Source organism: Argiope bruennichi, chromosome 1 (genome assembly GCF_947563725.1).
Source record: "Argiope bruennichi chromosome 1, qqArgBrue1.1, whole genome shotgun sequence".
Lineage (NCBI taxonomy): Eukaryota > Metazoa > Arthropoda > Arachnida > Araneae > Araneidae > Argiope > Argiope bruennichi.
Window position 1 is genome coordinate 61,353,617 of NC_079151.1, and position 25,156 is coordinate 61,378,772.

Here is a 25,156-nt window from a genome sequence, read left to right on the forward strand (position 1 = left end):
GAAAGACGGAACCCTATGATAAATGAAGGGATGTTTGAAGGAGACATCAAAGGAATCGATCCTAATCAGGTTAGTAGTTAAATATTCCTGATATTCTGGTATAATCGATAATATTAAAAGTACGCAACTGTGAAGGAGTTTCATTATGTACATAAATGAGTGTGTTACATTAAAAACAAATTGTAAAAAAATTCAAATTATTAGGCTTTAAAAAATTAGAGTTTCTCTAGGGTTACCAAAGTCGAAATGATTAAATATTATGTTGGAAAATCCCAACGAATTTTGATTTCTGTAATGTTAGAAAGAGAATTAATTTCTTAAAAAAACAATAAGAGCAAAATTCGTTTTCTTTTTAAATATTCTAAGAAAATAGAAGTATATTAATCACTTTTCATCTTGATCAAACTAACAGTTGAGAATTCACCCTATAGTTTTTCTGATTATTTATACTAGAAGCAATCTGAAAAACTTTAAAGTTTAAAGGGACGACACATATATTTTTGAGATTGAAAATCCCAAAACAAATTAATGCGATTACGTATATAGTTAATGCATGAAGCGTTTCCAAAAAATTTTAATAATTCTAATTTTAAGTCGAGTTTTTAAATTCGTCGTCTTGTAAAGTCACTAATTTCTGGATAGATAGGTTTATTAATTTTTTTCTGTTATCATTACTTAAATTGAAATAATAAAAACTTCATACTGATTCGAGACCCAATTTTCAAACAAATATATTTATATTTCTCAAATAATATGTACAGTGGAGAATCAGTAAAAGTGGCACACCTGCCTAATACATGCAGAAACTTCACGCGCACGCAGAAAAGCCGCAAATGAAGTGGCAAGGACTCGACTAACTACTGAAGGTATCTTGAAGACAATTCAGACCCTGAATTCGATAAGACAATCCATAAATCTATAGGAGTGCTAGATGATGGAGATCTTTTATGAACAGCACATTTCAAGGCGTATTATATTAAAGTCTGAGGACTTAAACAGCCAATGGAAGTGTCTAAAGGGAGAAAAATATTTCTAAATCCCTCCATAATAGGTCGACTTGTTTGTTAGGTGTCATCCAGTCCTCGTACAAATACGTCGAAACGCACAATGGATATGAACGGATGAGATGTTTACATATCTGTCATTTTTTCAGAATTGTGTTATTATGAATCCTATATAAAGCCAACTGCACACGTCTCATATTATCCTGGAGGTCCCACCAAATTGAAAAATCCCCTGTTGGAACTTAAGTTCAATGGATTCATGAGGTTGTCTCTATACCCATACGTATCCATCCGCCTTACACAGTTAAAAACGAGACTCGTCAGACCAGGCAACGTGTTTCCAGTTATCATCAACCGAAAAAGGAGAGGGATTGGCGGGTGCAGGCAAGGTATCAAGCAATGGTATACCAATGGACTTTTGGTTGCAAAAGCCTATATTATTGACGTTCCGTTGAAAATTTATCGTTTTAACACTTGTTGATGCCCTTGCATGAAAGCGGCGACATTTTGAGGAAGTGTAGCTTGTCTACCTCTTAGGGGTATTCTCATTAGTCGTCGATTGTCGCATTTATCCTAGGTCATTTGCCGACCGCATCGATATCGAAAATTTAACGTCTTACCAGATACCTGATATTTATGATACACTTGTGAAATCATCGCAAAAATCCAAATCTAAATCTCATAGCTATCTCGGTGAGGCTATGCTTCATCTCTTATACTCCAACTCGAATGTTAAGTTCAAAATCACTTAAATCTTGATGAAATGATCAGGTAGCAGCAGAAATCTATTTAACAGTTTTGCCAGACACCTGTTGTTTGATATAAACGCTGCCGATAGCATCATGCAACACTCCATTGTTTGTATATGCATGTCTGTATCAGATTTCGACTGTTCAGTATATTTCCTTATCGTACTTATTTTCTATTTACAAATTTTACAGATATCTTAAAGTCAATTAAATTTGTTGAAATTGTATAAACATTTATGTAAAAAATCCAGTTGCATATTTTATTTATTATTTTAAACTCAATGATACAAAAAACTGTATCTTTCATTATTGTTATTCAGGACAGAAATGCCGTCCCTAAAGATTCGATGCGATGGCCGAATGGTGTCATTCCCTACGTAGTGGATCCTGCTCTTTGTAAGTATAATTTCCGCAGATTGCGTCTCCTTTTTTTAAAAAATTATTCTCTACCTTAATTCGTGGCAAGCTGTGTTGGCACATCTCGATTGCTTGTAAAACCTTTAAGTACTTTTTTTGCGTAATTTTTGTGCATTTAAATTCAGTATAAAAGATTTTTCTCTCAGCATTGTGGTATTGATATGAGGTTATTATAAAACAACTTTTCTAGGTATATACCATGACAACTTAATTAGTAGAATCAAATTAACTTCATATGCAGACTCTAGAAGACATGGAGGAAGGAATACAGCTATATATATATATATATATATATATATATATATATATATATATATATATATATATATATATATATATATATATATATATATATATATATATAAACAGCTTCGAAGTCGCAACTAAAATTTATTACCTATTCAAACTAAAACCAAAAAAAAAGAAAGAACTTCATAGTATTTAGAGAGCGCAACTGCAGCTATTTCTAAAACACAGATGAATTCATATCAAAAAACCAAATAAAAATTAAACCAAACCGAATTATAAAAAATAAAAAAGAATCCGACCTGAAGACTTTTTCAAGGGTCACCCTCAGGCAGGGATTCAAAGAAAGGGATTTTTTTCTGTGAGGAAAAACAGACATTTGTCTAATAATGATTCCTAGTGACCCGAAAATCCCCTGAAATTAAGCCCAAGAGATATACCATTTTAACAGAAAGGAAAATACAAAACAACAAATTAGAAGAAAATAACCATTACAAAGTAAAAATACAATAACAAAAATAACAATATAAACAAAAAATATCACTAAAGGGGAAAAAACGAAAAGGTCAGAACATACCATCAGCCGTCAAGGAAATTTTAAGCTATCGATTGTGAATCGCGCTTTTTAAAACATTAAAGGTAAAAAGAGGAAACGGAAATTAGGTAAACAATTGTAGGCACCCAGCGCCATCTATTGAGTGATCTAATATGCAAGAAAAGTTCTATTTTTATTTAAGCCAAAGAATTAATCCCAAACCATACCTTGTTTAATTAAAAAATTGACATTACAGTAATTTCTAGGAAATTCATTTTCAATTAAATTTTTAAGGAGGTTGCTTGATCAAGGGTCACCCTCAGGCAGGGATTCAAAGAAAGGCATTTACGGGAAAGTTCATTAATATTCTATTGATAAAAGATACAATATCAAAAATGAATGAATTACAGTACGAAACTCATATAAAACAATATTTCAGTAATCATTATTAAAGTCTTCTGGCGCTGAGCTTTTTGTTTACAAATATTGAATCGACCACTTCTAATTTTTTTTTATGGAAGATTTCTCCCCATCCTTTTACTTTCTTCCCCATAAAATGTAGTTCTATTCCTTAATTGTATCTTTCCTTAAAGATATCTATCTTAAGGAAAGCTGTTTTATGAATCACTCTGCATTTTTCTTACAAGCAGCTGCAATTTTTATGTCCACCCTTACATAAGTACATTTTTCCACTTCAACAAAATTCTGCACCAGAAAGGGCTTTCTCTTATTATTCAAAGATGTTCCTTTTTCCCTTTTTTTTATAAAAAAAAAACACAAATTTAAATTTTGTGTAATTTTTTTGTGAAGGTTCGCAGGAATTTAAAAAATGATGCGAAATCCTAAATGTTCTGCGCCATTTCACGTTGTCAAAAAATCTTTTAAAGAGTTCAACAAATCGATACAGTTTCTACTCAAAAGTATAATAATATTTTGAAGTTCTGCTTTTGTAACAAAACTAAAGAAAAAAAATTAAGTTTCTTTAGCATTTGCATGAAATTTGAATCATTAAAAAATAATTTTCGCCTTTCTAAAAGAAATGTGCACTTTCTGTATCCGAATACATCCGAACTGATTTTCAATTGCTTATTGCAGATGTCATATGGGAACTTCTCATGAAGTCAATGCGACACATCGAAGACAATTCCTGTCTACGTTTTGTACCGAGAACTCACGAGAAGGACTATATCAAAATAATTAAAGAAAGCGGGTAAGAAATTCTTTTAACTACTGGTAGTGGTCTCCATGGAACTTTCTCGAACATTCTGCAATAAATGTCTTACCATCTTGCTATAGCATAAAATTGTTGACGTTGGGTAAGCTGCGAATGTCTTGCATGGCACTGCTGAACAATAGTCAGGAAATAATGATCTTTGAAGTGAATCTATCATTTTTTACAGAATCTATCGTGAGAGTATGTATTTGGAAATTCAAAATTTTACATTGAACTGCAGTTGTAATCGTACTATCACAACCTGATTTCATTTATTTAAACCAGTGCATTTTTGAGTTACCACGTTTTTATGCATATGTCAAAACTGTCTGACAGACAGTCGCCTCCTTAACGGATTTGGTTCCAAATTTGATAAGAGTCTATATTTTAAATACTACACATCTATGTATCAAAATTTGTCTGCTTAGCTCTTTATTATTTTTATTTATCGAGTTCAATCGTATTCGAACAGACAGTCTTACTCAGAATAGATTTCCTTCAAAATTTGATGTAAATTTGGAAGAATTTGCATTAAAATCCATCTAACAAATCTCATCAATATGTTTCAAAGCATTTTTGAGTTTTCTTGTTCACAGACAGATGGACAAATATAATGGCAAAATTACTATTTCCGAGCTCCAGGAGGTTTGAAATGTGAAGATTCATCAAAAGCTGTTTTGACGAATATAATACATTTCCTACTCTTCGTATTCGAAAAAATGTAGATTGGAAAGAATGTGCAAGAGATTTGTTTAAAATAAAACCAAACTTTTAATGAAGAACTTTGATCCTTCAACCTAAACCCACAGAATTCGTGTGTTGTATTATCTTTGGTTCTTCACTTATTTATTTTTTCTCAGAACACCATGGCATTTTGTCAAAATTCAATGTTTAATAGAGACAGTGATGAATTTAGGTATTTTACGATTTTATTCAAAACACATTATGACGCCAGTCTCTAATAATTGGTCAATTGGCTTAGCTTCACATCTCAGTATATTATTAATCCGCACGATATGTTATTTTTTTTTATCTCAGGTTATAGATATTTTTATTTTTTAATTTTATTTCGCTCCTTTTTAAACTTTTCATAATAAAAATGAGGGTATTTTCATTTGTTTTATATTTATTCTGATTTATGACTGTACATCATCCATATTCGCCCACAATATTGCTTAAGTAAATGTTGGGTTTTTTAAATATTGTGAGAATCATTATACAATATTGCTTATCAATGTATTGCACACTGATGATATATCTATACACTTGATTTTTTTTTCCACAACAGATATGAAATTTAAAATATAAAGGGCACATTAGTTAGATTTACCCTTTCATTTTCTTTATTTTTTCCTTTACAATGAAAAATAATAGATTACCACTTGCATTTCAAGACGAACAAAGTTCATCGCGTTATATACTATGAACACGCTTCATTTGTTGCTGTAAGAAGGTGTAGATACTTTTTATAAGTAACTTGGCACTATTTTACAATATGTTTCCTTCTATCGTTGAAGTAAAATAATTTTACTTAGCGGTTAATTATCTTCATTTTGCGGGTTTTCATACACAGCTCCTAAATAAAAAGAGAGAGAGAGAAGATTTTAAAAGTAGTAAGATATCTAAAATCTGCCATGGTACAGCATGACCAAATATGGCCCTTGCAAAATATGGCCCTTCAATAACAAAAGTCCTCCACCTAGTGTGGTGTGGAATTTGAAAAATAATAAAACAACAACAACAAGGAAAGGTTATTGATTGAACAGTTATCATAACTGTCTTATGTCTACATTTCAAAATCACGAAAAATGTCCCAAAATAATTTTCATACAACATCCAATGTAAAGAGACGTTAATAAAACGAAATATTTGACTTCATACAGAATCAGAAATTTTCTTTTCTTCAAAATTTCGCAGACAATTTTGTTTTTCTAAGCCTTAAAATCTGTCAAGCACATATTTCCTTTGCATAAAATAATCCTGCGAATCCCTTGTATGACGTTAGCGAAAGATAGTTACATAATTAAGATTTTTGCGAATCTTGCAATTTTACTGAATCTTTAGCGATAATATGCATTTTGTTAAAACCAAAATTTGACATAGGACTGTAGTTACAGCCACAAGATAACATATCGAATTTCATAGATTTAAGTCATTGCATTTATTTGTATTTGAATATACAGACCAACAGGCGGTCAACTCTTTGTCAAATGTAATTTAAAATGCGATAATTATTTTCTTGTGTAGTTCTCAACAAGAATTCCAAAACTTTCATTCAATTTTTTTAAAAATGCAAATATTTTTCCAAATAAGTGCTTTTAAAAATTTACTCCTGACAAAATTAAGCTGTTACAAAGCTCAAAAACTCATTGTACAAGTTCTTTTATTGCATATAACTTCCAAATTCAAAATATTTCTTTAAACATAATAGTATTTTTGTTCCAAAATGAAAAATCCTGTTTCAATTGTCTCTTCTCAATCTTCCAATGCCTGGCTGGTTTTTTTAGAACAAACATAAAAATTTATTTTAAATAGCCAAACAAATATAATTGCTGTCATGTATTTTGTCACATTTAGAAATGTTTTTTGATAGTTCGATTGGGTCTAAACACAAACAGAAAGTTAACAGTTAGTCAAATTTCAATATTTTACATTTATATAATTTACTGAACAAGCACTAGGACTACTTTTTTTAACAATTGTAGGTAGTCATCCCATTACCACAGAAGTAATCGGCATAAACAGAGCACTAAAACTACTATAGGTTGAAACTTAAATTGTTTAAAATGGAAATTACAAAAATTGTTACAAAATAAAGTATACTGAAATCTTACAATTATGTTTATGTTGTCCATCTAGGTGTTGGTCACTTTGGGGTCGAGCTGGAAATGGTGAACAGCCTCTATCCATAGGAGCTGGATGTCAGGCTTTGGGTACCATCGTCCATGAGCTAATGCATGCTATAGGTTTCGGACACGAACACATTAGAGAAGACAGAGACAATTACATTAACATTCATTGGGAGAATATTGATCCGAGTATGTTCTAGCATGACATAAAACAAGTGCTTCTAAATATATGAGAGCAATATACCTACATTTAAAAAATATTCTACCTAAATTTTCAAAGTTAATTATAAAAATTAAGAACAGTTGAGATTCATACTGAAAAATCAGATTTAATGAAATAAGAAAACCAATGATATAATTTATAAACATGTTCAGTTTTAGAACTCTTACGGGCTGCATTGTTGAAAATCTACTTGTATAAATATGTTTTTATGAATTGAATTGAGATTGATTTTAAGTGTAACATTAGCGATTATAAAATAACAGAACACCACTCCTTATATGGCAGAATAAATCTGAAATCAGAATGGTCGATTTTTTTAAGAGTTGGATAAATCGAGGATTTTTAAAATTTTTCATGCTTTAAAAAATGTACGACTATTTCTTAAGTTCTCTTTGTAAAATAAGAAATATATCAAAGAAATTAGATTCGATATTTCTTTGGGGGATATTTATAGGGGATTTTTACTTTATTAATCACTTTTTACTGATTAAACTTGATTCGCATTTGCATTGATGATATTATTTTTTAAAAATTGGTGATTGAGTCCTTATATTTAAAGTAGAATTCTGAAATTATTTATAGTCTTAAATTTCTTGAGAATTTTGAGTCTGAAATTGAAATTTCGATTCCATGTGATTTATGGGGGGTGTCACGAGAAGCGATACATCTGAGAAAAAGGTAAATGACAGGTTTCCACAATATTTATAATAATAAACTGTGAAATTTATTTTTATTGCACACGCTAATACAAGTTATTTTCGTTATATATTTGTTTGCTTATGTGTGCGTGTTTATGAATGTTGAAAATAATTTGTATTAGCGATTATAAAGCAAAAAATATGTGCTAAATTAAATCCGCTGGTAAAGCATTGAAAATAACCCTATGAGAAAATTAATGCACACAGAATATTGAATGACAGTTCACTTCTAATTTAAAAATATATTGATTTTTATTAAAATATACTACTTAAAATTCCAAGTTGTTTGCATTTACAATTTCGGTTTAGCTTCCATATTTTTGAGAAACAAAATTGATCTCTATTTTATAATATAGTAACTCTCTCTCTCTCTCTCTCTCTATATATATATATATATATATATATATATATATATATACATATACATATATATAATAACATATTAATATATTTTATAATATATTTACACTCATGTCCATAAATTAAGGATAATGCAAGTTCAGGAAAAGAAAGAGTCAGAAGCAAAACAAATGTGACTTATTTGTAAAGCCTATTTATTAAACACAAAGTAAAGAGCAAAAAAAAAACATGCTATATGTTTGATATCATTAATCAAAATTGCGATTTTTTGCTCCCTAGAGCAAATTACAAAAAAAAAAAACTATTCTCAATAACTAATATTACATGGTTGGCATGACGGGTAATGCATAATATGTCTCCCAGACAATGCAATACAGTCCGTACAACGCCTAGGCATCCTGAATATCAAATTATCGATCTGATCAAAGGGTTACACCACTCATCAAGCAATGCTCTTCGAATTTCCGGTAGACATGTAGGAGGTGGTTGACAGGCTGCAATTCGTCGGCCAAGCATGTCCCACACATGCTCTACTGGATTCAACTCTGGTGAGAATGCTGGCCAGCCCATACGGGAGATATCCTCCGATCGAAGGCATTCATTTACGATGTTTGCACGTTGAGGACGGGCGTTGTCATCCATAAACACGAATTCTGCGCCCAAGAAACCCAGAAATAAACATACGTGGTGTTCCAGAATGACGTCCCGAGAGATTTGGCCTATCATGGTTCCAATTTGAACATGCAGATCAGTTCTGGTACCCAGAATAATTCTTCCCCAAACAAGCAATCCTGCACCACCATAACATTCATTAATGTTCTCTTGGTGATAACAGCTATCTGTTGCTCTCCATATGAAGGTCTGGCGAGAATCAGACTGCAAGCTAAACCTGGGCGCGTCGAAAAACATCACACAAGCCTACTGCTGCGGTGTCCACAAGGAATGCTCTTTATTCCAGGCTAACCGCAGGCGACAGTGAGTTGCAGTAAGTGGAACACATCTGACAGGTCTACGAGCATATAGAACAATCTGCCCTAAGCGTCTGTACACGGTCTGTCTTGAAACTGTCGTATCAGTGGCTGAAGAGAGCCGACGAGACAGGTCTGATGCTGTGCTCCGTCTGTTTCTTTTGGCAGTAACTGCCAAATACCGGAATACCGGTCCTCATTCGTCTTTATAACTCGGGGGGCGACCTGTGCTGTAACGTCTACTCACATTACTATCATCTTGTAATTGTTGCCAAAGCCTGGAGATGACACTTTGGGCGCTTCCAAGTTCCTCGGATACTTCCAGCTGGGTATATTCCAGACGACCGATATTTCTACCACGTAAAAAAATCATCAAAATGCGTCCTTTGTGTCATAACTATGCGGTTATTCCACTGAAAGACTTAAAAGATTTATACATTTTACTTCTTTGCCTGTATTCCTTATACATCACCCTCTTACACTCTCGTCATTGTGACGTACTATCGATGCCATCTGATGGCTTCCTGCAATTTGCCTATGATTTTTGTAGATGTGTGCAGTCATTTTACGGGTGATATATGTGTTTTAGAGTTGGATTTCCGCGTGAATCAGAATTATCCATAATTTTTGGACATGAGTGTATTTACATGAGTGTAAACGTAATATTTATCATGCTGAGTCGGGCCGAAGAGAGAGAGAGAGGATACTCTGAATTTTTAAATTCGTTTTATTCCATCCCGGGTGGTACGTTTTATGTACAAGCAGCAACGATGAGCACTCCAACACAGAACGACACAAAACGAAATGAGGAAAAGCTTAAAAAGGGGAGGGCATTACGTTTCCCACTGTTTATATACTGTGAGATTCTGATAGGGATTTCTTCACACTTGTCGATTTCGGTAGGGGAATGTAGGTATCTTTTAGAAGAGTTAGTTTAGGTCAGCATTCTTTTATCCCTTCACTCGGAGTGTGGGAACCGTCAACCTAGGCATTTTTACAAAGCGTCTGTTGCATTAATTAAATAAAAAGGTGGAATTGGATCAGGAAATAACAAAACATTTTAGAATGAAATTTATATGGGATAAATTAAGCTAAAAATTAGGAAATTAATGAAGTTTAAATTATATTTTAAAATATCATTATATGTGCATGTGTAAATTTTTCTTTTATTTTCATTATCTTATATTTTAGAGAAAGTGATTTGTGTTTTGACCTTCACCATTTAGAATGCAGCTGCAATTTTATAACTATAAACCATATTTTAGGCATTGAACTTTCCTCGCATGTTTCATATTTTCATGAACGAATGTAATTTTTTTATACACAATAATTTATTTATTCAATTTACTAAATATATTAATTACAAGTTATTTTCAAGTGTCCGAAAGCAAGGAAACACAATTTCAAGTGATGACAACTCATTATTAAACACATTCAAACAATTATTCCTTTTTTTTCAGAACATCATAATGGATTTAAAAAGCTCATTCCTGAACAACAGAGACTTTTGACTCCCTTTGATTACAATTCTATTATGATGTACGGAGAATGATCTTTCAGTATCCGTTGGGACCTGAAGACTATAACCGCCAAAGATGGGACTTTCTTGGAAGAAACGTACAAGAAATCTGGACTCTCGCCAATCGACATCCAGCGAATAGCTTTATTGTATAATTGCCCCAGGAAATGAAATTTCTTTAAATATTAAGATATGCATCCTGTAACAAAGTAATAAATTATTAAAATTTACATTTTTTTTTCTATTTTTTATTTCTTAAATAAATAAATCTTTCTATATAAAAAAGAATTGCACAAATAAGTTGCTACCTTGTATCTTATAGTAACTCTTCCTCTCATAGAGGAAGTTTATTTCCTCTATGCTCCTCGTACGCTATTGGTAGAATGATTCACCATTAAAAAATACAAAAAAGAAAAGTTTAAAAATAATTTTATGAACACACGTATAATTTTGACGCATTTAGAATTATGTCCAACTTGAAAAATTCAAGAAATGTTTTGAATTTTTCTATTACTATTTCTCTCTTTTTTACATATTCATGAAAAAAAAATATGCATTAGCAAATTCTTTCCAAGCCTTCTGATATCAAAATGTTACGTCAATGTGTTATTTTAATTTTAAAAGAGCGTTTTAGTTTGACTGCATCATAAATGGAAAATTAATCCTAGCATATCATATTCAATCATAAAAGCGTTTTCTTCGGTATTAGCCACCATTGCCGACATGCAATTCACAGCAAGTGGTTGTATTTGTTATAAATAAAATCTCTTATGCATTATTTGATATTCGTGGTTTCTTTAACAAAGTACTTTTAAGCATCAAATTGTAACAGACATGAAAACTGTCTTATTTTAAAATCTTTATACCTATTTCTGCTTTATAATTACACCTTACTTTCTGCGTTAACATAGTTTCATTTTCTGATTCTCCATGAGAAATACGCAAAAAATAGGCAGAATATTTTTTTTAACTCTTAACAGTAAAAGAAAATCAAGCTATTAAACATTTGATGAAACAATAAAAGCGATTTAAATCCTTTACAACAATGAAATCTATTGTTGAAAATTATGTAAAAAATGTCTTTAAAAAAATTGACAAAATTTAGGTGTAAATTCTCCAAAAATTCAATTTTATTATCAAGAAGAAATTTCTTTAAGCTTTAAAATGGTGTAAAAATAAGTTTTATGCAATAATATTTTAGGGAATTTTAGCTGGAAAACATAAATATCCTTCTATTTTTAAACAAAAGTTTGAAAACAGCTTCGCTCGGAAGTACCCGCTCCCAGCTTCCAATATATCAAATTTCAGTCAAAAGCTTAATCCCGTTGTACGCCAATACAAAACACACAAACATCCATCTTTTATTATTGACATAGTTAAACATAAAAAATATTTTTGTAAAATGAACAAATCCTGTTGTGCAGGTATTTGTAATTCAATATTTTTTCTTCATTTCCACTAATAAGTAGGAAGAATGTGTGTGTAATTGTACATATTTCTCTGCAGGTCTGTATTTGAGCTCTATATGACAGACCGAGTGACCTACAACTACTGAATTCGGTATGAATGTACTTTTCTCTGTAAGAATCTATACAACGCAGGAATGTGAGGTAGTGGTTGTTTGAGCATTTTAATTAGAATTGTAATTCATTAAATTTAAGCAATATTTTGAGATTTTATCTCGTTAGATCTCGAACATATTTAGACACAAAAATACTTTTTATACCATTTAAAATTACTGAAAAATTTCTTTTTAATGATATAATTTAGGTGTCGTGCAATTTGTTAGATGAGTTTTTATAATTTGTTATATTTTTATATGTTTTTAGACATCTCACTCTTTCGATAAAATTCATATAATTTTCATTATTTAATCAAAATTTTAATCCTTTTGATTTTCTCACATTTTTAAAAGCTAAGAAAAATAAATTTTTTTTTTATCAGAGCACTCGAGAAATGAACCTTCTGTGTCAGATAGACAACGCTTAATTAGAAACATAATTGGAATCCTCACGTTTTCAATTACATTTTGATTCTAATCCATTACATATGTTCATGTACATAATAAACATAATTGGTGTAAGGCTCATAAGATAATACGACTGTAATATTTACCACAGTCCTGTAATAAACATTAATCGTATGATAATGTTCATCACAGTCGGGTGATTGATTTTGTTTAATGATGCTTATTGTTGAACATCAAGTGATATAGGAGAAATTTAAATCAACCAATATATGCAGGAATTTACTTTATATACTTAACTAACTTAAAAGGCGGCTATTGGAAAGCAAAAAGTAATTGTCACGGTATTTTTTTAATGTATATATTTCCATTGAAAAATTCTGACATGAAAAAATTGCGAATTTAAATGGAAGTAACTTTTTACTCGGAAGATTGTGTGTGTGTGTGTGTGTGTGTGTGTGTGTGTGTGTGTGTGTGTGTGTGTGTGTGTGTGTGTGTGTGTGTGTGTGTGTGTGTGTGTGTGTGTGTGTGTGTGTGTGTGTGAAATTATGGGTCTTTTACTTTTTAGGAGAAAATATTTAGATACGAATCCCATACTGATAACACATGATTATTTTTCATTCTTACCTGCATATGATATGTCATTTAAATATAAAAAGCCCATGAATGCACTTAGTTTAACATATTATTAGAACCAATCCACTATGTTACAGTATTCATTTTACAGTTTATTTATCATTATTTATATTTTTGAACTTACACTCGGTCTTAACATGATAAAGTCGGGTCCGAGATGGCATTATATCACATTGTCAGCGTGGAAGCAGATAGAAAAAGTCTTTAATAATTATTTATAAAAAAATGCTTTGTGTGTGTGTGTTTGTAAAACCATGTTTTTTCAGAAAAGGCACCTACATCGATAAACTTAAAAACAAAATCTTATTTAAATATAAAATTTGACCCAAATCGTTAGAGCCGTTTCCAAGATTCACTAAAAAAAATTTATATATATATATATATATACACAAGAGTTGCTCGTTTAAATTATAAGATAACGAAGCTAAGTATTTGAAATGTAGTGAAAGTATGATAAAGGATTTTTCATGTTTCAGAACTTGCGTATATCGTTAATGTAGGCATTTTAGAAAAATCAGTATAGAAACAATCGCATATTACAATAGCGTTCTTGTTTATTCATTGCTTTATCATTAAATCAGATAAAGTGATTGAAAAAACCAAGCCTACAAATTTAATGTCTTTATTAATCACTCTGAAAAATAACAGGTGTAGGTACAGCACTGCCTTTTCCCATGGACAATCTTGATAAAGGAAATGTATAAAAATAATTAACAAAAATATATAATAATCATTAGTAGATCCAACGATAAAGAAGATGAGAGCATTAATTGTTTTTCTTCTTGTGGCTGTGGCCACTGCTGTACCAGGTATGCCAGCATAACTACTATTCGTATTTTAATAATTTAATTTAAATTAAATTTACTTATTAAAAGTAATCAAGTAAATAATTAATAATTATCAACTAAAATGAGAAATTCATTTATTAATTTAAGGCTATTTTCTGATCACTATCAGGATAGAAGAGATAAATTGAAGTCGAAAAAAAAGATATAGCTGTCTATTACGTACAATTATTTTTACATGTATATTTTATTTTATTTTTTGTCATAAATAAAATTAATTTAAAATTAAAAAAACTAAATATAATAAATTTATAATCATAATGATTGTTTCTTTATTGCGATTACAATGAATGATGTTTTTCCCCATAAAACAAGACTACTCAAAAAATTGTAAACATTGATTTCAATAAAATGAGCTACGGAGAATATACGGGTATTACTGTTGTTCAATAGACTGTAATTTGAAGACACACGAAATGTGTTTGGACAAGCTAAGCCAAAACAATAAACAGGAATTTCTCGATAAAATTTCTAAATATATGAATTGCAGTTAATTGTTTTTATTTTATTTATCGCAGGATAGAATGAGTTACTTTATTCCTATATTAAACATAAATTATCTTGTTAAATAACAAAATTATTTTAGATATAATACGTTTTTCGCTCGTCATTATTTTTCGAAACTTTTCTCTCTTTTGCTGGTAACATAGATTTTTAAATTTTATCCTTTTACATATTCAAGCATTAAAAAAATTATAAAAATATGAATAAAGTGAATCAGAAATTGTATCTTGATGATTCAAAAGAATAAATTGACCTACTTAAGATAATAAAATATTGAACTAAAATTATTCTTAAAGCGAGTCAAATTCAGATTTAAATTTTTACTTTGTTGCAATATAAGAGAAAGACACAGGAGAGATATTTTAAGATACTAATTTATAGAATAATATATTCATAGCTTTATAGATGATCAGATACAACATAAAAACTTTTAGATTTTTTATACAAAACGTTTAGCTTTTCGAGAGTCTTTTCTTCATATAGCTGTACAAAAATTTCGGGCAATTTTTATTATACAATTGCTGATTAGAATATGTGCAAAAATAATATCTTTTAAAGTGAATATAAATTGCTATTCTCCAAGAAAATGGAAATCGAAATTTTAGGTAATTTAAATTTATGAAACGTATTTTACGCACAAATATTTTTATATCATGCATAATTTTATAATTATAAATTCAAGCTTATTATAGTGATCCAAAAAACGTATTTGCATATTAATCACTTTTTTACTTATTAAATTCCTTCTTGAAGCTAATCATCGTAATCCCATGATCAGTGAGGGGCTTTTCGAAGGAGACATCGCTGGAATAGATCCTTACCAGGTATTTTCCCCATTTTTATATTATTTATTTTCATGTTTTTAAGAATTCCTGGTCTATAAATTTAAATCACTTTCACAATCTTCATTTCGTTATTCAAAATTTCAAATTTAGTGCAATTAAATTACAACATTCTGAATTAAAATCAATCGTATAAACTTTAGAGCTCGGATGTGTAAGTTTTAAAGATTAAATAATGTTCTTTATGGATATCTGGAAAAAAATGACTAAACACAAAAATTATATCATCTTTTTCCTTTTCGCTTTAACTCTTTTAAATAAGAACTAATTTTAATTCTTATATATTTCTTTTAAGAATTTTCTTTACTTCACATCTGAAATTGATCAAAGCAGCATTTTTTTTCTTCTTATGAATTTTTTCTGTGATTTACGAGTGAGAAATTGTTATGTAGAGACAAATTGATAAAGATATGTTCCATTTTAAACCATCCCCACTTTTCGTTCTTAAAATATCCACCGGGTTCTTGACATTTGCATCTCGAAGATTTTGACTGGAAAGGGCCCAGAATATTGGGTATGATATAATCACCACTCCTTCGAATTTTTCATCCTGATTTGTATTACTACAACTGCATATTATCTCTCTGCATGTTAAATACACTCGCCTTAAACATCTCAGCAAAACCGTTACTTTTTTTTTTGACAAAAGATAATTTACCCGCTTTCTTTTATTTCTATTATCCTTGAAAATGATATACATTTCCCGAAAATCACAATGATAATGATTGCTATTCCCCGAATGTCCTGTTGGCGTTAAAAATAATTAATTTAAAATTAAAATTTATTCTTCACTTTTTTGCAAATTTGTAACGATCCATACAAAAGACAATTGACATTCGTGGTCTGGGACTCGTCAGTTCTATAATTATTGACATGAAGTAGTGACAATAATAATTCCAATATTAATTAGAGCTTATTTTTGTGTGTTTGTTTATATATATATATATTACATGCATAATTTTATGCTTCTTTTATACTTTGAATATCTTATTTTGTTAATGCTTCCGAAGTGTTTCGATTATATAATCTAAATTATTGAATGTTTCTGTTTGCATGTGCGTAATTTTTTAAAATTCTGCTTGTTTTTGTGTAATTCTGGGTCCCCCCCCCTATTTTTTGCCCATTTTTAAATTTGTGCCTGTGTCTTTTCCATTTGAAATTTTTTTTCTACCATCAATTGAGATTTATTATGTTTTTTTATTTATCTTGTGTTAGACTTATTACCACAGAAGGAGTCATATTCTTAGTCACATACTTATGTCATAATGTTAATAATGCATAATACCACATATTTAGAAACTAAATTTTAAAAATGTCATAAATTAAAATGATTTGTACTCCATTGGCTCATAGAGAATAAATATACAATAGATTTATTTACAAATTATAGGAAAAAACATAGTTAGTTCTGAAGGAGTGTAATTGGAAATTAGACTTTATTTATACTATTTATTATTTGTGCAAATTTGCATAACATAGGCAAAGATTACTTTAATAGGATTCCATCTAGTTATCTGATTTCTTTCTGGAATAATTATTATAACTGGTAACTTCTTTCCCCTTTTCATGCAACTAAGCTTATATTCTGTAAATAACTGCTGATCCTGCTGCCATTATGATTATAGGCATCTAAATAATAAAAAATATAATAATACACATCTAAAGGTATAAAGTTTTTAGATGCTTTCGATAACTTCTTGCTCTTGATATAAATTACGGAACTTAATATAAATTATTGAGTTATGTTGTTGTTGTTTCTTATGGCACATGTCATAGACAAGCCCACTGACGAAGTCAGAGATTTTAAACCTAGAATTTTAGCTTCTTTTGTTTCAGTAGTGCCATCTAGCGCCAAGAGCACGACTTAGCTACTCATGCGTCACAACCCTTTTTACGGGGCGGACTTCATTCAATCATACATTTCATTCACTCATCCACAGATCGTAACTTAGACATGAATCACAGAACGATCACCTCTAAATGAGAACCCCCAGTGGTATTGTTTCGACTTGGATGAATTTGTGACCACGATAGATTTTACGTGCATCAGCCACTTCATACACGGAGATTCTTCGGCCTGCGTGGTTCAAACTTACTACTCAAGGGATGCGAGTCCACTGCCTTACCAACCAGCCTATCCCGGTCCTAATATTGAGTTAGTGTGCATATGAACATAAATCAGTAGAATTCTTATATCGATATTTAATTCAGCTATATGTTATTATTTTCAGCTCGAAGTACAAAATTATTCTACGATATTTCTATCCCCATTCAGTTTATGGAGATTTGAATATCAGAGAGGATCATTTTAAAATAGAAAAGTTTATCTCTGGAAAATATACTTCCAAAGCCATTTTCAAAGGTTTTCTTTTAATTAGAATATATAATCTAGTATTATTTCATTCAGTTGAATATTCATTCTATTAACAGTAATTAGAAACCTCACATTTTATAATGAAATGACATTTTTATTTACAGGACAGAAATGCAGTTCCTTTAGATTCTCAGCGTTGGCCTGGCGGTGTCGTCCCGTACATCATAGATCCATCTGTTAGTGAGTACAGTCCTTCTATTGTTAGATTTATTTATCCAAACAATTATGCCGATACATTCCTTTTTTGAAAAAATTTTTCTTCTTTCCTTTTTGTTTTTCTTTAATGGTTTAAGTGTTATTTTATGGTATTTTTGTTTTTATTGTTATTTTGTTATTGTATTTTTACTTATTAGTGGTTATTTTCTTCTAATTTGTTGTTTCGTATCGTCCTTTCTGTTAAAATGGTATATTTCTTGGGCCTGATTTCAGAGGATTTTCGGGTCACGAGGAATCATTATTAGACTTTCTTGTGTGCATTCCCTCACAGAAAAAATCCCTTTTTTTTTGAATACCTACCTGAGGGGGATTTTCCTATTAACTTGATTTTAATACTTTTCTCTGTGTTTCAATTCATCTGTGTTTTAGAAGTAGCTGCATTTGCGCTCTCTAAATACTATGAAGCTTTTCATGTTCCTTTTTCGGTTTTAGTTTGAATAGGAAATAATTTTCAGTTGCGATTCCGAAGCTATTTTGTTTCGTTTTCAAAATATTTCTTAGATTGGTTACTATATATATATATATAAAAACATAATTTTTGAAGCAGGGTCGTGGCCGAAGTCAGAGACGACACTTCGAGTTTTTAACTTCGTTTTTTTTTTTTTTTTTTTTTTTTTTTTTTTTTTTTTTTTTCCATCCCGGAAGGCATGATTTTTTACAGGCAGAAGCGACGAACACAACACGAAATGGCGAAAAGCTAAAAGAGAGGGAAAATACCTTTCCCAGTGCTTCTATACTATTTAGATTCTGATAGGGATTTCTTACACATATCGACCACAGGCATGGGAATCATAGGGATCTTTTAAAAGAATTTGTTCAAAGCATTTTATCCCTTCAATCGGTGCGTGGGAATCGCTTACGAAAGCATTTTCACAGATCTTTTGTTGCCTTAATTAAATAGAAAAAGTGGAATGTGATCAGGAAATAAGGGAATATTTTAGAATGAAGAGAATATGTGCTGAATTGAGCTAAAAATTAGAAAATTGATTAAGTTTAAATTAGATTTTGAAATATTACTACACACACGCACACACGCACACACACACACACACACACACACACACACACACACACACACACACACACACACACACACACACACACACACACACACACACACACACACACACACACACACACATATATATATATATATATATATATATATATATATATATATATATATATTTACAGTGAATTTTTTTCTTTGATTCATATTGAAGATTATACGTTAAAAAAAATTCTTGTTCGATTTACAGGTCATATCAAAGACTTGATTCAGAAGTCAATGGGCCATATACAACAAAATTCGTGCATTCGTTTTAAACAGAGAACAAAGGAGCACAACTACGTAAAAATATTCTATGGAAATGGGTAAGAATCTTTTGAATGTAAATAATAAATTCATCTTAAATACTAAAGACTATTATTCAATTTTACTATCTACCTTTTTTTAAACGCCAGTTTTATAAATCCATATGGTTATTGATTTACAAGTATTAAATTTATATTACAAATGCACAATTTCAAACTCAATATTAAGAAATATTGAGTTTGAAATTGTCCAAAAGATAAAATTTAGAAACAATATTAGTTTTAAGGGGCACCGACCTTCTTCCGAAGTTGAATCGACTTCATTGCATTTTAAATTATTAATTCTGTAACAGCAATATCAACATCTACAATTTTAGCATTTTAAGATGAATCCTTTTGATAATTCTATAACAACAAAAGTTACAAATTTAGCTTTTACAAATTACGATATTTTTCCTTGGTGAGATTTAGATAATTCATATTGGCAATTTTTTTTAAAAAAAAATTCATTTTTTTTTCTAAAAATTTTGCTAATTTTGATAACGATTTCAATTAATTTTAAAAATTGTCTCCCCCCAAGTTTAACTAATCACCATATTTAGTAAATCGTGTGTCATCGAATTACTCTTTAGAGGTTTGAAACGATTTTTTCATGCTAAATAATAAGCTGTATTAAAAATATCATATAAATAATTGCTAAATCAGACAATTAAAAACAAGTGTCATACTGATATTTGAACGTCCGTTGGGCCAAAATTTAAAATAGTATTTTCTTCCTAATATGTCTGGAAACTTTTCAAAGATTTTGAAATTTTTACCACATTTTAGTTCACAGAACAAATCGTTTGAAAGAAATTATACCAGATCAAATATTGTATTTCCCTTTACTTTATCGTACGATTGGATGGAAATATAAATAAAACCATACAATGCGGTTAAAATCTTCATAACTTTTAAGTAGTATTTTCCTCCTAAAATTTGCTTAATATTACCAATGATCTTACATAATTTTTTTAAAAATTTCCATCTCGGTGGTAGAAGTGAAATAAGGTTTTCTATTCGAATTTTAGATGCTGGTCCTTCTGGGGATTAAAGGATCAAGGCGAGCAAGGATTGTCTCTTTGAGACCGTTGCGATTACTTCGGCACTGTTGTCCATGAGCTTCTCCATGCTTTAGGTTTCGAGCATGAACACAACAGATCAGACAGAGATAATTACCTCAACATTCATCTGGAGAATGTTGATAAAGGTATATACATATTTTTATATACATATATACATATGTATATATACATATATACATCGGGCATGAACACAACAGATCAGACAGAGATAATTACCTCAACATTCATCTGGAGAATGTTGATAAAGGTATACACATATTTTTTTTCGTGCATCTGATCTTTCAACAAACATTCATACGAAAATATAAGAGCTATTTTCCAATGTAATTTTCGGATAAAATATCATTTCAGGAATTTCTTAATCCATCATTCATTGATTTTATTTCATTTTTCATAAAAGAAATTGTGTAAATATATATAAATGAAGGTAAAAATATTCTCGAAATACAATTAAATATTTTTGCATTGAACTTAATTTTTTAATTAAATTTAAATAATATACAGATTAAAGGGGTTTTTTTTTTTTGCTAAAAGATTTCCTACCTCAAATCAAAAACGTATATTTTGAATAATTTTATGCATCAATTAATGAAATATTTTAATTTAATTTTAAACAGACAAAATCAGCAGTGATACATATATGGATGACCGTGCAAAATAGAGGTTCGCTGAGTAGAGAGATGACCATATAAAATAGAGAGTTACTATCAGGCAAGATAGTAAAGTCCCGTCGTTGGAATTGGTGTCCAAGCGAGCCTGGTGCATACTAAATCCTTCAAGATCAAATGCACCCATTCTTACTTAAAACTTCGGAGGGAGGATGATATAATCACCTTATCACTGTAGTTAAAATTACGAAGTCCCTCAAAAATAGCTTTCGTATTGCTTTTAAATGGAATTAATTATAACTAAAATGAAAATGTCTCAACTGTAAATCCTAATTTTTAACAGAAATTGATATAAGTGTAAATAAAAATTATAAGTCAATAGATATAATTAAGTATATTTTTATATGGATACAATTACACTATACTTAAAAGTATAATTATATGTACTCAGGTATTCAGGTTCTCAGGTATTATAGTATACCTGAGAACCTGAATTTAATATTAATATTATATTATTCCTGATTTTAATACACAATCCAGTTTCAGCGTAGGGTCGAGCATAAAGCGTAAAGGTCGGTATTACATGAATTAAAAGTTTTGATACTAGTACAAAATCAAGCAGAACAATGCCATATATTAAGTTATATTTCATGGTTTACTGTATTTTAAAATAAACCGAAATTAATGAAAGAAATTAAAAAGACATATATTTGTTTGTTTGTTTCTTATGGAACTTGCCACTGACAAGCCCGCTGTTACGAAGACAGCGATTTAAGCCTGAGGGGAACGTCTCTTATTTTTTATAGCAGCGCCAACTAGGGCCAAGAGTACGACTTTGCCACTCACGCATCACTCATTCGCTTGCACAACCCCTTTTTACAGGAGGGCACATTCACACATCTCACAGATAGAACAACAGAAGAACAACCATGCCCAAACCGGGACTCGAACCCGGGACGCCCAGATCACGGGGAAGACGCGCTACCCCTATGCCAGGACGCCGGCACATATATTTGTGATACTGATAGAACATATCAACTTCGGACATCCAATCATATTAAATACATAATCTTCAGGATATTATTCGCTTGCTTCAAGCTTAACCTTAGAAGCAGTGAAACAAAAGATCCACATAACGAAAGTGAAATTTCTGAGTAATTTTATCTTATTTTTAAAATTTTGAGTGGAAAATAGTGGCACTCGTTTAAACTACTCATATTTATTGCTTATTTTAAAGTAAATTTCTTCTTACATTAAACATTTTACTGTCAATAAAGGTCTATCGAGTATTAATAACTAGTAAAATACTTATGACGTTGTCCGTGACATAAAAAAATGTCAGCAAAATCAAAGCAACACAAAACAAAGCTATGAAAGCGGAGCAATATAAAATAAATAATTTTTATTTTCTATGCTAATCTTTCACTTCCTGTAATGATATCATTTTATACAACAGAAGATAAAAATCAAAATAAATAGCAGAAAATTAAGACACTATAAAAAGGGGAGAAAAGCAATAAAATTAGAATGTTTCCTGAAAATGATGATATCAGATTTTTTAAATTTCTAATTCGATTCCTTGTAAATTCAACACAGAAGTAAAACTTCTCAACAACAAAAATCTTTGAACTCATCAGAAAAACTATAAATTAAAATATAAAATTTAATTAAAATAAAAAAAAGATGTTCTGAGTGTTCTTGTTTTAAATGAAGGAGTATTGAAAATCTGAAAAAAATGTGATGAGGATAATGGAATTATAATATTGATTGGAGGAATTTTTCTTTTTATTTTTAGTTCAAAAAGTTAATTTAAAAATTTCTCAACATTCAGTAAATTAAGTCATAAATGAAAACAAGCGAGTGACAATTGAAAAAAAAGAGAAACTTTGGATTTACAATTGTTAGTTCTCATCGATTGTGCACTGATGTTTCTTCCGCCCATTATTAGGAATGATTCTACAGTTAGGAAAATAATTTATGTTTTCCTAACTGTAGAATCATTCCTAATAATGGGCGGAAAAAACATCAATAAAAACGTTCTACATTAAATTTTAAAATTGCTGTATACTGCAAAATTGCTTTGATTTGCTGTAAATCATTATGACGACAATCTGAGTATCAGTATTCAAAGCTATAAGTGCGATAGTTTCCTCTGGGACCCACAAGTACACACACCTATAGACACTTCCTTTTTTATAAGTACATATATATAGGAGTCATTAGATATGATGAACGAAAATGAATTCCTACGAATCGCTTGTTTACCCAGATAGGGTGTACAGAGCATTCATCCCGAACTATTGTGAGCAATAGTTGTCGTCCAGGTGTTGTCTCGGTATTCTCTTAATACGGCCAGTTGAGACAACGTCGTCGGGAACGGTGGCAAACAGTTGCTCCAACAATGTAACTAATTGTCATCATTCCATTTGAATCATATGGTCTTTTTGAGGTAGGTTGGGCCTTCTATAGTTCAGTAATAGTTGACTATTGTTCAACAATAGCCAACTATTGCTGTTTAAATCTTTGGAATTATTGCTGCTTAAAGTCAACTTTTCCCGTTTAAAGCTTTCCGTTCCCTCCCCCCTACAATGCTGCTTAAAGCTTGTGGAGGAGATATCCTGTGGGGGTCATCACACCACGCCGAATCAGCAGGATCAGTGCGGAGCATTTGGCAGATTTATTAACAACTTTTTAAGTGTTTACAAACATTTCCTCCTGAATTTAATTACATAGATCATGCAGGGGAATGAGGAGATGTTCTACAAGTCTGAGAATTACAATTAATCGACCCACTCCACATGAGAAGAGGGACATATATTATGAATGTCCAGTCAGGGTAACAAAGGCTAAACATTATTTAAAAGGAACAGTGGTTACGATGGACATGAAAGTGAAGGCTAGCTCGCACGAAGCATCACGACTGCCGAAATCTAACACGCTTTTAAGTTATTTCAATTTCAGTCTTAAGAAATGCAGTTTTATTTCTAAGTATGATGTCTTCCATAACTTACAGTTATTAGATATGTAAAATGTTTAAGAAAAAATACCAAAGGCATAAGTTAAAGCTTTCTTTTCTTTTTTTTTCTTTTTTTTTGCAGCATGGCATTATGCATTTAAGAAGCTCGAGCCCCATGAGAACAGGCTATTAACTGGCTTCGACTTCGAGTCTGTCATGCTGTACGGAGAGGGATCCTTCGCCAAGGCTTATGGTTTGAAGAGTATGACTGCCAAGGACGGTCGATTCATGGAGGAGCCTTACAACAAGCCCGGAATGTCTGCCTCCGACATTAAGAGACTGAACATGTTGTACCAGTGCAGAAAATAACTCTCTTTGCTCAATCCTTCCTATTATTTCATGAGCTATCAGTTATTGCTTTACTAAATATTTTTGTAAATCTTATCGTTCATCCAATTTTATCTACTTTTGTTTCATTTAAATTCTATCATGTTGGAAAAAAAAGAAGTTAGAATCGATGACTTTTTTTAATCAATTTTTGCACACTTACGTACATATTCAAGTTCTGAAATTCTTCTGATACTGTTTGTTTCAGCTAATAATATATTAATGTAATATTTTCAAAACTCAATAACCTATTTGCAGATTCATTTTAATTAAATTTAGATTTCATACCAATGATGTTATGTGGTAGTGCAGTTGGGGTAAAAAAAAAAGAAAACAAATTTCCATTACATTGAAAAGATTAAGCTGTGATATATATATATATATATATATATATATATATATATAGTAAAAGTTTGAGGCATTATTAGAAATATTTTAACTCTTCAACCGGCTGGAACGTAGAAAGTCGCCCCAACGTGTCGTTCGAATCCCGGCTGGAACGTAGGAAGTCGCTCCAACGTGTCGTTCGAATCCCGGCTGGAACGTAGGAAGTTGCTTTCCGCAAACTGTTTGAATCCCGGCTGGAACGTACAAAGTTGCTTT

At 30.7% G+C, this 25,156-nt stretch overlaps 2 protein-coding genes across 2 annotated transcripts; both read left to right on the forward strand.

The window, feature by feature from the left end:
- Positions 1 to 4,066: 4,066 nt before the first annotated feature.
- LOC129972814 (astacin-like metalloprotease toxin 5) lies at positions 4,067 to 10,814 on the forward strand. Its single transcript, XM_056087098.1, has 3 exons — positions 4,067 to 4,161; positions 7,024 to 7,202; positions 10,723 to 10,814. Exons 1-3 carry the CDS (start codon positions 4,067 to 4,069, stop codon positions 10,812 to 10,814), a joined length of 366 nt encoding a protein of 121 aa, XP_055943073.1.
- An 8,720-nt stretch (positions 10,815 to 19,534) lies between these two features.
- LOC129972824 (high choriolytic enzyme 1-like) lies at positions 19,535 to 24,535 on the forward strand. The gene is made up of 3 exons (XM_056087109.1): positions 19,535 to 19,538; positions 20,605 to 20,727; positions 24,309 to 24,535. Exons 1-3 carry the CDS (start codon positions 19,535 to 19,537, stop codon positions 24,533 to 24,535), a joined length of 354 nt encoding a protein of 117 aa, XP_055943084.1.
- Positions 24,536 to 25,156: the final 621 nt, after the last annotated feature.